We start from the raw sequence: 14,879 nt of genomic DNA on the forward strand, positions 1-14,879 counted from the left end.
TAATTATGGACAAGAAGCAGTAGCAGAGGGAAAGTTTCTAGGCCACTGAAGGCAGTGTGTTTAGCTAACTCTTGCTGCTGGTGGTTCGAAAAGTGAAACAGCAGCTGCTGGGAAAGAGAAGCATTAGATCCCAGGGAGGGGGGGATATGGAAACCCAGGCTGCAGCATGGGCTGCCCAAAAAGTCTCTGCAGGCCACCATTGGCTCATGAGCCCTGCAATGAAGACCACTGTTTTAGACAAATACAGGCTGCTAAGAGGGACCAACTTGTACAGTACAGAAGTTGAAGATGTAAACATGGACATAGTTAATCTTGTACATTTCATCATATACATTTTGTTCTACTCAGGAAGGAGATATGAAGAGATGAAGTTGTGACAAGATTTTAGAATATTTTGAAATGCTTGGCCTGGGTAGAGGAGGAGAAACTGATTGTATGTTAACAGGCAATTATAACTATCTTTCTACTGCAATTTGAGAGATTCTTTTTTTCTTTCTATTTGAAATTGTCCAAATGCCTCCCAATTAAAATGTTGGTAGTGGTATAGTGTTGTCAATACCTGGTAAATAGATACATGGAATAAGCCATGCTGGACAAGCTCTGTCCGTGCCGAGCAATCTCACTTTCTTGGTCTTCCCATTTTTCAGTCTCAGAATCAACGTCAGATGTGAGCAAACGAAGTTCTAATCCCAATTTTGCAATTTTTCCTTGTTCCTGTAAGCAATCGGCCACAGCAGATCAGGATGGGCCATTTTTAAAACGATTCAGTGGCAAATGAAACTAGAAAATCTGAAACCCAATAGAAAGCTCACCTCCCCATCCAGTTTCACCGGCTTCAGCATTTTCAGATTCACACTGTGCTTCTGTCATAAAACATACACATTAATTAAAAAAAAAAATTCATAACAAAGAATCATCTAGTTTGATTAAGACAACAAGAACAGGCTGAACATAAACACAAAATTTGGATCAGAATGTTTACATGTTTAAAACAAATTTGCAGTCACAATGAAACCACAGAAACCTCCTCATCCATTTTACAAGTCTGTTCACTCCACCACAGCTATCTATATACAAAACACTGTGTTGATTAATGACTGAAAAATGGAAATACTTTCATTTGCAGAACATTTAGATCCTTTATTGCGGTTGCATAAGATGACCAAGAACTATGATATGTTAAAACTCTTCCTTTACTAATTCAGCATTCATAATGTAACATCAACTCATTCATTCCACACTGGCTATGACTCATACTCAGGAAGAACTACAGGATCAAACATTAAATTGTGCAGACAAGTTGCCCTCTGCACTTGTCCTTAGCCATCATATTCTGCATTTCAGTATTTCTATAATGCAGAGAAAAATAATTGGTTCCAGACAGTTTTACAACATTTTGCCATTTTTAATTACATGCATCCTGTGTCTTTTCAAAAGCAGTGGTCAATCACCTTTATAAAACGTTTCAGCAGAGAAATTTAGAACTGTATCTAAGCAATAATCACAGAGGGGACAGGACATGGATGGAATTCATGGCCTGTGTAGAGGTTTTTAATTTCCACAGGATATGACTTATCCTATACGTCAGATAAGTTTCTGAAAGGCTTTTATCTCATTTGATCTAGGAGCTTATATTTTAGGGAAAAAAAAGAACAAATCATACAAATAATAGGTCAATTAGTGAAATAGATGGTTTTATGAGATTACCACTGTGAACTGTTGACCAAATCCTTTCAGCAACTGAGAATTCCATTACAATGCACACCTAGGTGAGTTATGCTACATTTTAATTCTTTTTTTTAATCTTTATTAAGTTTTCAAGACTGATACAAAGTGCAGGAAATTATACAAACATTAATAATCAAAATAAGCACTTATATTCAATCAATAACAATGCAGAAAAAATACCTCCCCCTCCCTTCCAATACATTCAATCAAGGAATAAACAAAAAAGATACCCCCCCTCCCTCCCACCCTGTCCTGGATGTGCATGGAAATAAACAAAAATTAAAGACAACTATAAAAGGGCCCCAAACCAGTTTAAATAAATTGCTATGCCCCAACATATCAGCATTCATTTTCTCATACCTATACCTTGAGCATAAACTCGCCCACCAAAAGGGAAAATTAAGGCTTTCATAATTTTTCCAATTGTGAGTTACCATTTGCATGGCTATCCCTATCATAATTAGGAAAAGCCAGCATTTATAGCGGTCCATGGGGGGGCTTAATATGCAGTAATGTTCCACATACGACTACCTCATATGTCAATGGAATTGTTGATTCCAGTATAATATTAATCTGTCCCCATATTGACTTCTAAAAGGTAGAACTTAAGAAAAAGATCTGAGTGTCATCATGGACAATACGCCAACGTTTTCTGATCAGTAAGCAGCAGCAGCCAAAAAAGCAAATAGGATGGTAGAAATTATAATGCATTTTATAGATGCATTTTAATTCAATGGAGTGCTTTGATCTATTCTTACCTATATCATGAAGGGACAGACAAAAAGAATGGTCAAATAAGTCTTGAAGGACTTCTTACTGGCCTACAAAATCTTCCACCAAAAGTCAAACTGTAAAGTGAGCAAATGCCAAGTGATACATTTTGGGTGAAGAAACCCAAGAGAATGTATGTGTTAGGAGGCAAGAGGCTGATAACGGACCAGATGAGAAATCTTGGGGGTGTCAACTAGAGAGCTGCACGGGAACGGAGACGACGGGAATCCCGCGGGACCCGCGGGCATCCCGCGGGTTCCCCCTTCGTGTCACGGGGATCCCGTGGGGACGCCCCTAGGGTCACGGGAACCCGTGGGGATGCCCCCTAGGGTCACGGGGATCCCATGGGGACGCCTCCGAGGGTCGCGGGGCTCCTGCGGGGCTGGATGTACTCAGTCGCGCGGCTCTTCTTCTCCCTACCTTCTCTGCTTGCAGCACAGAGCCGAACGGAAGTCTTCCCGACGTCAGCGCTGACGTCGGAGGGGAGGGAGGGCTTAAACAAAGCCCTCCCTCCCTCCGACATCAGCGCTGACGTCGGGAAGACTTCTGTTCGGCTCTGTGCTGCAGGCAGGGCAGGTAAGGAGAAGGAGAGTAGCCTCGCGGTTCGAGTGGCTACCAAGGGAGGGGGGCGGTCCGCCCCGCCCCGCCCCGGTTGCAGCACAGCCGGCTAGGTCCCCTTACTTTTGTGGCACTTCCCCGACCGACCGATAACAGCCCGGGTCCGACAATCCTCCCTGCCCTGTCGCCGCGAATCTAAATTACCTTCTTACAGCAGCTGTAAGAAGGTAATTCAGATTCGTGGTGCTGTGCTGCACCCGGGGCGGTAGAGAAGGAGGGGGGGGGAGAAGGACGCTGAAAGGCCATGGTGAAGACAGGAGGGGGGGGAAGGACTCTGAAAGCACTTGAAAACAGAGGAGGGAGAAGGACGCTGAAAGCACATGGGGGAATACAAAGGGGTAGAGAAGGACGCTGAAAGGCCATGGGAAGGGCGGGGGGGGGGAGAAGGACTCTGAAAGCACTTGTGGAAGACAGAGGGGGGAGAAGGATGCTGAAAGCACATGGGGAAGACAAAGGGGTGGAGAAGGACGCTGAAAAGCCAGGGGGAAGACAGAGAGGGAGAAGGACGCTGAAAGGACATGGGGAAGATGGGGGGAGAAGGACATTGAAAGGAAATGAGGAAGAGAGAGTAGGGAGAAGACGCTGGCAGGGAAGAAGACAGATGCCAGACTATGGGGGGAGCGGAGAGAAGAAGATGGGTGCCAGACCAATTTGGAAGGGGGAAGAAAGGGAGAGGCACAGTAACAGAGCAAATGGAAGATGCAGAAGGAAGAGAGACAGTGGATGGAAGGAATTGAATGAGAACATGAGGAAAGCAGAAACCAGGCAACAAAGGTAGGAAAAGAATTCTATTTCTTTTTTTTTTTTTTGCTTCAGGATAAAGTAGTATATTAGTTGTGTTGATAAAAATTTATAAACATTAGAGGCTCTGGTAGAAACCCGTTTACAAAGTATGTATTCTTCCCAATTAATATTTTCAAATTAATAAAGTCTTTTTGCTTATTTGTAAATGGGTTTCTACCAGAGCCTTTAATTCAGTAGCACAATTAAATGAAATAACTATTTCTGAAGTTTATAGGGACGGGCGGGGACGGAGGGGATTCCTCGCGGGGACGGGTGGGGACGGAGGGGATTCCTCGCGGGGACGGGTGGGATTTCTGTCCCCGCGCAACTCTCTAGTGTCAACGTCTCATGATTTCAAAACTGGTGAAACAACAGGACAAGGTAGTAGTTAAAGCCAGAAGGATTTCAAGACTGGCATAACTAGCAGGAAGGAAAAGATAAAAGGCTTCATTGGGAACATAGTGTTCCATTTTGGAGGCCATTATCTTGGACAAAGAGACTAAAGTCAGTAAAGAAGTCCAAAATGGATGTATACTATGGAGGAGAGAAGGGACAGATCAAATACGATACCTTTCAAGTATTTAAAAGTTTATAACACAGAAGAAGCATCTCTTTTTCAAATGAAGAGGAGCTCTAGAATTAGAAGGCATGAAATAAGGCTACAAGGAGGTAGAATCAAAAGCAACCTTAGGAAATATTTTTCAGCAAAAAAAGAGCGATAGATGCCTAGAATTCCCTTCCAAACAAGATGATGTGAGATAAAAATGATGCTGGAATCCAAAAGCAGTGAGATAAACACCATGGATGTTACAACCAAACAGAGGAAAGAAGAGACTAAAGCCCATTTGCACAAAACTCACTGTGCATTTAACGATTGTCACTAAACCAGTTTTAACTGGTGTAGCGACAAAGTATTGTATCTATCGATGCCCAAAATATGTATGCATTTAAAAAAAAATGCTGACCAGTGCCTGCTGAATATTGAGGGGATATACATATATATAGTTTCAAATTAATTTTAATATGTGCAACTTTTGAGTATTTTCAGTGACAGTACATGTAGTATGAAATAGCTTCCAGTTTCCTGTAAGTGCATCAATAGTAAATTCTGTGGCAAGAATTACAACCTGTTTCAACAGTTTCTGAAATTCTGTAGCAATTCTGTGACACATTTGCATAGAGTTGCAAATTTAATTAATAGAAGCTTATCTTATACTTTATAAAAATTAAGGTCCCCTTTTACAAAGCCGCAGTAGCGATTCCTGCGCAGCAAATATGACACAGCCCATTCAGTTCCCATGAGCTGCGTTGGATTTACAGTGCCGGCACTTGCTACTGTGACTTTGTAAAAGAGGCCCTAAGTTTTTCCTCCATATTTTCCGTGTGTCTAGATGATTAACTTTATTCCTATTTTGTGAAAATGTATCTCAGGTATTGGTGCTTTCCTAGTTTAAAGACGTGTTTTCACAAGTCAACAAAAGTCATTTGTTTTCACCAGTGAAAGAAACTGCTCAACACGCACATTGCCAATAAGCACATACACACCTACACCACTCTTGACATACAACTTCACATCTTAGACATTTAATCTCCATGAAATTCCCCCCCTGCAAAATACACCCACTGTAACCCATAAGCACTTTATAAACCAATGCACACATACATCCCCCCTCAGTGCACACCCACACACCACATGTATTCCCTTCCATTACACACAGACAAACCTCCCGCTCTATACACTAATCATCTGTCATCCCTACTGAAAAAGTCTCAGTGGGGATGGATGTGTCACTAATGACACTCGGTCTGCCAGCGTGAAAAGGAAACCTGCCATTGCCACACTGTAAGGGTGAACGTTCCACCTTTTCATTATTTGACCAATCTACAGAAAAGCAAAAATTCAATGCTCCCTTATGTGAAGGAAAGACGGGAGAAGGGAGATATGATAGAGACATTTAAATATGTGGAATAAGTGCGCACGAGGTGAGTCTCTTTCAGTTGAAAGGAAACTCTGGAATGAGGGGGCATAGGATGAAGGTAAAAGGGGATAGATTGAGAAGTAACCTCAGAAAATGCTTTTTCACAGAGCAGAGGAAGCATTACCAAACTTTTTCATCTTCTTCACCCATCAAGATAGGCTCTGCTTCTGATTGGAATGGCCTCCTGGTGGAGGTGGTGGAGACAAAAAAAGGGTATCTGAATTTAAGAAAGTTTGGGACAAATATTTTGGATCTCTAAGGAAGAGAAGAGGATAGTAGATCGCATGGTTAGGCAGACTAGATAGAAATACGAAGGCAGATTAAGGTCATATGCCCTATGCTTCTATTAACAACAACTCACATATTCACACACCATATTTTAGACCAATGTGTTTCTGATCATACAGTAATCGTAAAAGAATATGTGATTTTCCTTGCTTCTGTTGAGGATTAACAGCAACATTAGGACACTTTACTATTGCACAAGATATTTTAACATGTATGTATGCTCTCTACTGGACATCTAGTGCAGTAAACTATTACAATCTGTCAGGATACACAAATATTTTACTTTGTCAGCAGCAACAAGCACTTGGAGAACATCAATGCTAGTGGCAAAGGAAACTACAAGAAGATGATTTATGCATTTCGGTAGTTCGCTTGTTACAATACATGTCCAATGCACTGTCTAAGCTGGCCACTCAGAAACCTTAACCCAGGGGTGTCAAACTCAATCACATAAGGGGTCGAACACAGGCTATGTCACAGGCCAAATTTTTTATTAAGATACTTAGTCTTAATAGAAGTATAGATCCTTCCTCACCCTCAGGCACTTGTATGGCACGCCCTGCTCAAGCAGCTTTTAACTGAGACGGGGTCCTTCTGCCTGCAAATGGGCACCGAGGCAGCATGGTGAGGAGCTTGGAGCACCACTGGGACTGGGGCTGCATGGTCAGGCGCACAGATGTGACACAGTCACTGCGGGCCGCATAAAGTGGCTAGGCGGGCCGGATTTGGCCTCCCGGGCTTTGTGTTTGACATGTGTGCCTTAACCTAATGTAAAGCAAAATGCACTCAACTTACCCCTGGCCTGGGTAGAGAAAGGTAGGCTCGCTTCTCTCCTGGGAATGACACATAACACAAACATTTGATTCAGAATGACAAATAAGCAATGAACTTAGCAAATTAGCATTCCTAATTACTATCCTCCGCTAACTTAACAAAGACAAAAAAATCCTTTCATTAAGACACAGAATATGGGGGGGGGAAGGGAGGTCTTAGACTAGTGACAACATTAAGGGCTCCTTTTACTAAGCTGCACTAGCGGTTTTAGCACGCGCTAGACGCTAACGCCACCGTTCAGTTGGCTGGGGGCAGCGTGCGCTAAAAACGCTAGCACACCTTAGTAAAAGGGGCCCTAAGGTATTTAAGGACACCAAATTCACCACCTATCTCACACAAAATGAATGTTACAAGCATTTAAACTAGGGATGTAAACAGACTCCACGCCCTAAGGGACAGGAGGAGGAGTGCATTACTGTTAGCTCCAGTTTCTTCAAGAAAGGCAAGATAAACTAAAGAAATGGCTTAATTCATTCCCTGATCATGTGTTTTGTTGGTAACCCCACACTGAAGTATACAGTAGAATCTCAGTTAACTGGCACTCTCAACTAACCGGCATAAAAATCACCGATGAAAATGGCAAAAAAAATCACTGCTGAAAAAAAAGTCCCCCCCGAAGCACCAGTGGCAGCGGTCCTGAGCAACAAACCCCCCCCCCCTTCCTCCCTCAAGTTCCAAAGTAGTAGAAGTAGTGGCAGTCCTGAGCCGTGAACCCCCTGCTCCCTCCCTTCTTTACCTGAAGCAGCAGCCGGTCAGCAATAGGCAGAGCTCAAAATAGGCTGCTCATGGCCCACCCTAGTAGGGCTGTGAGCAGAAAGTTTTGAGCGCTCCTGCCTCCTGCTGACTGGCTGCCGCTTTGTGTAAGGGAGTGAGGGAGTGAGGGGGGTTCATGGCTCAGGACCACTGCCTGCCTCTGCTGCTTTGGGGCTTGAGGAAGGGGGGTTTGCGGCTCAGGACCGCTGCTGTGCTTATGGTTCGGGGTGGTAGAGAGGGAATTGAGATCTGGTAGACACTTCTTGTACAGTACTATACAATACAGTAACTCTCAGGCAACCAGAAAACCAATTATCCTGCATCCACCAATGCCAATGGGTGTCGGATAACTGAGATTCTATTGTATTAACTGCTGTAATTTCATCAGGAGATCTCAAAACCAACCTTTCATTTTCTTTCAAGACTGTCAGGATTACAGGAAGCAAATGTATATTGGATAAGTGGTATCAGATAATCTAAAACCTGTATGAAGTTCAAGTCAATCATCACAACTTCAACCCCAGCGTCTGCAGAGAAATCTGTGTCCATTGGGCACTTGGAGCCCATACCCTGAGCCATCTCGGCTGTGCATGGAGGAAGCTTGGGAGGTCTTAGGGTCCACTGTCACTGCTGGATATCAATGAGCTGTCCTCTCCCACCCCCAATATAATTCTGGCCAGGCATGTCTCTCTCTCTCTTGGCTGCTCACCCTCTTCCTCCTGCCACATAGGAAAGCACCACTGATGGGCAGAGGAACAGCAACCAGGACAGATGGAGACATCTGGCCACGGATCACTAGGGATCAGTAAGAGCAATGCACATGTCTGGAATTTCTTGGAAAAGGCAGAGAGGCTAGCTCAGAGAAGGACAAAAAAAATGATAAAGGGGTGGAACACTTCCCTAATGTGCAAAGATAAACAGGCTAGACAACAAAGGGGATATGATAGAAGTTTATAAAATCATGACTGGCGTGGAATGGTTAAACAGAGAACAATGATTTAATCTTTAAAACAACACTATAACAAGAGGACATTCTATGAAACCATTTACCAACAAACTGAAATTATGTCACATACAGACACTATCTTTGGGCTTTCTTTTCACATAGTGACATAGTAAATAGCAGCAGATAAAGACCTGAATGGTTCATCCAGTCTACCTAATAGTTATACACATTATAAATTCATTAAATTGTCTTTTGTCTTTGATATTTCTGAGCTATAGACTATAAAGTCTGACCGGTATAGTCCTGAGGTTCCAATTACTGGAGTTACCATCGAAGCTCACTCCAACCTATCCAAACGATCTTATTATTATTGCGGGATACAACCATAGAAGTCTTTCTAACACTATCCTCATGTTCCAAATTACTGGCGTTCCTGTTGAAGCCCTCCACAGTCCATCCTAAACTGAACTGCAATATACTTTCCGTTGTATATGTTGTACTCTCTCTGTTTGCATTTGGTAATTTCGCTGACTTTCCAGCTTTCTACCTCAGGTTGCATACCTGAGACTCATAATGTATACTTGAGACCCATATCTCCCTTATGTCCATTTCTTATGCAAAAATGTTTGTACCCTCTCTTTTTGCATCCTGTAATTCGCTGATTGTCCAGCCCTCTTCGATGTGAACCGCCTAGAAGTCACCTGACTATGGCGGTATAGAAGAATAAAGTTATTATTATTATTATATACAGGACACAGACAGTGCAAATCTAAGGGCAGGGCATTGCAGGTGGTACAGAATGCCGCGGTTAGATTGATAACAGAAACATCAAGATATGAGCACATTACGCCATATCTTCGACAACTACACTGGTTGCCAGTTGTAACCAGTTTTTATATGGCATGATTCCAGAATTCTTTAAGAGTAAGATGTCTAGTTATCAATCAATAAGATCACTGCATTTGGAAAATTCTGCATTGTTGAAAACAAATGACAAACCCAAAATATGCGGAAACCATGTACAGGGGTAAAAATATGGAATGCCCTTGTCGGCCAAATTCGGAAATGCAGTGATAGGAGTTCATTTAGAAAACTGTTAAAAACACAATTATTTGTTGATGCATTTTTCTGAGTATTGATTGCAGTTAGAATTAATGCTGTCTGTTTCTACTTGTCCTGATTTATTTTAACATTTTATGTATGTAACCATTTTGATATAAAACGGTATAGAAAGTTTTAAAATAAATAAATGGTCTTCGGCCCAGAAATATCAAAGAAAAAAGACCATTTAATTTAATCATGTATTTATAATGCGGGTAACTATTGGGCAAACGGGATCGACTGTTCAAGTCTATCTGCTGTCATTTACTATGTTAAAGGAAAGCCCATAGATAGTGATTTTATTTATTTATTTATCTATCAATCATGTAGTGAATAATAAAGCTGTGGAATCTGTTGCCGGAAGATATGGTTAATACAACTAACATAATAAGGTTTAAGAGAGGATTAGACAAGTTTCTGGAGAAAAGTCAATAAAAACTTATTAGTCAAATAGACTGGGAAAAGCCTTTGCTTATGCTGGGAAACTGATCTAATTTGCTGGGTAGTTGTGACACAGAAACAGGATGCTGGGTTCAATGGAATTTGGGCCACGGTGAATCGTATCTGTAATAATAAAACGCTAAGCGCGCATGCGCACTCGCGCCGCATGTTCTGTTTTCCGTGCGCTGTAGTCTCCCGCAGGCAGGAGTGTGCATGCGCGCTTAGGGTTCTGTTCTGTGCTGTTCTTCGGTCTGCCCTGCTCCTTGCCTTGCCTTAGTGTATTTTCTCCGGGACGAACCGAGAAATGGAGCTGGGCCGCCCTCCGCGACAGACCAGCGGAGTCCGAGTCCTTTGCCGCCCCCCCCTTCCCTTCCCGCGGACCCGACTACAAACCTGGCGATTCAAGCAGCGTGTGCAGCAGTCTTCACACGCTGCTTCGGGCCCTTCTACTGCACACGCTGCTGGAATCATCAGGTTCGTAATTGGACCCGCGGGAAGTGAAGGGGGGGGGGCGGCAAGGACTCTCTATCTGAGTAAAGAACAAACTCTGGGAAGAACGGCAGAGACCGGGCCTGTACTAACTCCTGTGGACAAGGGGAACAGGAAGAGGTGCTGATGGACAGGGGGGGGGAAATGAAGGAAGGCCTACTGCTGGACAGGGGGAGCAGGAAGAGGTGCTGATGGACAGGGGGGAAATGAAGGGAGGCCTACTGCTGGACAGAGGGAGCAGGAAGAGGTGCTGATGGACAGGGGGGGAAAAAGGAAGGGAGGCCTATTGCTGGATAGGGGGAGCAGGAAGAGGTGCTGATGGACAGGGGGGCGGTAAAACAAAGGGAGAAGGGCTGCTGCTGGATAAGGGGAGCAATGAAGGGGTGGTGGTGGACACAAGGGAGGTGAAAAGAAGGGAGAATGGACAGGGGGAGCACGCAAGGGGTGGTGGTGGACAGCCAAAAGAAAGAAAGACAGAAATACAGAAAGTGGCTAAGGAGACAGAGAGAGAGAAAAAAATAAAGACAGACACACACACATATTCTAGCACCCGTTAATGTAACGGGCTATAAAGCTAGTTATTTTATATTTGTTATGTAGGGCAGAAGAGGGAATCAGCTTGGTGGGGGAAGTAAAGAAAAAGGGGGTGGAGATTTGGGGGGGTGGAAAGCAGAAAAAAGTGAGGAAGTGAGTGAGAGACTAGGGGCTTCTTTTACTAAGTTGCGATAGCGTTTATAGTGCATGCATTTTAGCGTGCACTAAACCTGAGCTACATGGCTAGAACTAACGCCAGCTCAAGGCTGGTGTTAGCGTCTATCGCGTGTGGCATTTTAGCGCATGCTATTCCGTGCGTTAATGCCCTAACGCAGCTTAGTAAAAGGAGCTCTAGGGGTGGAACAGAACGCAAGAACTGGAGGGAAATATGAGAACAGAGTAAGTAGGCACAGCAAGGATATAGGTTTAGGAAAGAGCTGTGACCAGAGACAGAGGGAAGAACATGTGTGAAAGATTTCCAGGGATTGTGAGGGAGTGGAAGAGAATACTTGGAAAGATTTTTAGGAATTGTAAGCATACTGGAGAATTAGAATAGTGGCTGAAGCTCAGAAAGTAGTGGAAAGACTCTGGATGATGGAAGGATGTTGGAGGGAAGAAGACAGAGAAACAGAATAAGCAGTGATGAGAAAGACGATCCTGAATTTGTGGGGTAAGGAGAGAAGAAATTCAGAGAGATAATACAGAAGGCAAAGGGAAAAGAAATGGAGCTGAGAGGGAAGGGATAAAAAGGGCAATAAGAAAAGGGATAGCAGACTAGAAGAATAGAAAAATGACTAAAGGGAAGGGAAACATTGAAAGAAGTAAAACAAAGTGGAAAAAAAATATTAAAAATATCCAGGTCTGAAATAAAAAAGCACTAAAAAAGAGAATGAGAAAATTTACACTGAGCCAGAAACACTAATGCATTGGAAACTTTTATTTATTTTTATTTATTTAGTTTTTACCATAAACCTCCACCAAAAGAAAAGCAACAGATTCACACAATAGCATGAAATAAAGCTAATTACAAGGTTCTGAACATAAAAATACAATGTGAATCCCCACAGCCAAACAAACCCCCACCCCTACAGAAAGCATATGCAAATTAACAAAGGCTCTCAGAAACCCACCAATATCAAAACTTTTATTATCTCATAAATAATAATAATATCATCAATATAAAATATTTTAGGACCCAGTTCAAAGTCTCTGACTGGAAGGTATCTCCTACATATGGCTTACATGTTGAGAATGGCAGGATTTTTTTAAATTTTGGCTTTTTTTCAAGCACAAAATTACATCTTTTTTGTGTAGAACATGCCTACCAGTCTGCCAGACTGTTATATTAGATGTAAGATTTTGTGAAAACAAGGGGCTCCTTTTACAAAGGCGCATTAGGGCCTTAACGCGCGGAATAGCACGTGCTAAAATGCCACGCACGCTAGCCGCTACCACTTCCTCTTGAGCAGGCGGTAGTTTTTTGGCTAGCACGCGCTAATCCAATGCGTGTGCTAAAAACGCTAGCGTACCTTCGTAAAAGGAGCCCAAAGTTTCACCGAGGTACATATGTTTAACTACATTTTGAGAACAAATTACAGAACATTTTCCATGGGGGACAATCCCGTAAACCACTTTTCAGGGCTATGCCTCCCTTCCCCCGTATAAATGAATTGTTTGCTTTCTGCTGGCACTGTGTGGAACCAATGTCCCAGATCTGCCCACCCAAAATCTGGTACCTTTGTTTTATGAAATCTCCTGTGCTTCTCTCTGCAGACTGCGGCAGCACTACATCTCTAAATGGGATTCAGGTCCAGGAAGTGGACAGAAAGGGAGACTGCCTCTTTGCACCACAGGAGGAACAGTTAGAAGCAGAGCTGACAGTGGGTCATCTTTTGCGACCCATCAATGACAGGTGGTGCATTTTTCCTGGCTCCAGACGCACTGTCAGCAGATAAGGCTACAAATGACAGATATAGGCCTCTTGATAACTGGCACAAGGTCACAAGGATCACAGATGTCCAATACACTGGGAAATCCCTTTGGGTTAATTTGGCCAGAAGGAAGGACAAATGCCTGTATCTCGGCGTTATTTACAGACCCCCAAGACAACAGGATGACCTGGATATGGAATTGATTGGAGATATAGAGAATATCACCTTGCGTGGGGTCACGGTATTGTTAGGTGACTTCAACATGCCTGATGTGGATTGGGGCACACTTACCGCTGCTTCCGGCAGCAGCAGGAGGCTATTAAACTCTTTGAAGGGAGCACGTCTCAGGCAATTGGTGTTGGACCCAACAAGGGATCAGGCAATACTGGACCTGTTGCTTACCAATGGTGAAAGTGTCACAGAGGTCTCGGTGGGAGACACATTGGCCTCCAGCGACCATAACATGATATGGTTCAATCTTGGGAAAGGCTTCACTAAACCTGCCACACTGACCAAGGTCCTCAAATTCAAGGACACAAACTTCCAAGACATGGGTTCCTTTGTTCACCAGATGCTACAAAGCCAAGCAGAAACCGATAGTGTGGAAGAAATGTGGTCGACTTTGAAAGCCACCATACAGGAAGCGACAAACCGTTATGTTAAGCTAGTAAGTAAATGGCGTAGAAACAATAAACCACAGTGGTTCACTGCGGAGATCTCAGACCTCATCAAAGAAAAGAAAAAAGCATTCATCTCTTACAAACAATCAAGGGAACAGGACTCCAGAGCAGAATACCTGACCAAGTCAAAAGCCGTCAAAACAGCAGTCAGGGAGGCTAAATTCAACATGGAGGAATCTCTAGCAAAGAACATCCAGAAGGGAGATAAATCATTCTTCAGGTATATCAGTGACAGAAGTAAAATCTCAGGGGGAATAGTACGTCTAAGAAAACCAGACGGAGACTATGTGGAAAAGGACTCAGAAAAAGCCCAACTGTTAAATGAATACTTCTGCTCTGTCTTCACCCAAGAAGCACCGGGGCATGGCCCTCAGTTACAGACAAGGGCTGACTCAGTTGACCCATTTAGTGATTTCAAATTTATGCCCAACAGTGTCTACGTTGAGCTGTCCAAGCTCAAGGTTTACAAGGCAATGGGACCGGACCACCTGCACCCCAGGGTGCTCAGGGAGTTGAGTGATGTCTTGGCGGAGCCGCTGTCAGCGCTCTTCAACCTCTCCCTTAGTTCAGGTAGCGTCCCGTTGGATTGGAAGAAGGCTAACGTCATTCCACTCCACAAGAAAGGCTCCAAGACAGAAGCGGCAAACTACAGACCAGTGAGTCTCACATCAATAGTGAGCAAACTAATGGAAACTCTTATCAAACACCAATTAGATACAATCCTGAATGAAGAGAACCTACGGGATCCCCGTCAACATGGATTTACTAAGGGAAGATCCTGCCAATCCAACCTGATCAGCTTCTTTGACTGGGTGGCGGGGAATCTAGATGTTGGAGAGTCCCTGGACATCGTATACCTGGACTTTAGCAAAGCATTTGATAGCGTGCCTCATTGCAGGTTACTAAGCAAGATGAGTTCCATAGGATTGGGCGACACATTGACGAAGTGGGTTGGGAACTGGCTTGGAGGTAGGGTTCAAAGGGTAATGGTGAATGGCACCCC

At 43.5% G+C, this 14,879-nt stretch overlaps 1 protein-coding gene across 2 annotated transcripts in view; it reads right to left on the minus strand.

Moving 5' to 3' along the window:
• Positions 1–14,879, minus strand: part of CTNNAL1 (catenin alpha like 1) — a 520,895-nt gene that overhangs the window by 25,755 nt on the left and 480,261 nt on the right. For both annotated transcript variants that reach the window (XM_033930656.1, XM_033930655.1), the window contains 3 exons: positions 6,963–7,000; positions 813–863; positions 560–714 (listed from right to left, as the gene is read on the minus strand). In XM_033930656.1, the coding sequence (XP_033786547.1) occupies positions 560–714; positions 813–863; positions 6,963–7,000 (244 nt within the window). The remainder of the gene's footprint in view (positions 1–559; positions 715–812; positions 864–6,962; positions 7,001–14,879) is intronic.

This window comes from Geotrypetes seraphini, chromosome 2, assembly GCF_902459505.1.
Source record: "Geotrypetes seraphini chromosome 2, aGeoSer1.1, whole genome shotgun sequence".
NCBI classification, from domain to species: domain Eukaryota; kingdom Metazoa; phylum Chordata; class Amphibia; order Gymnophiona; family Dermophiidae; genus Geotrypetes; species Geotrypetes seraphini.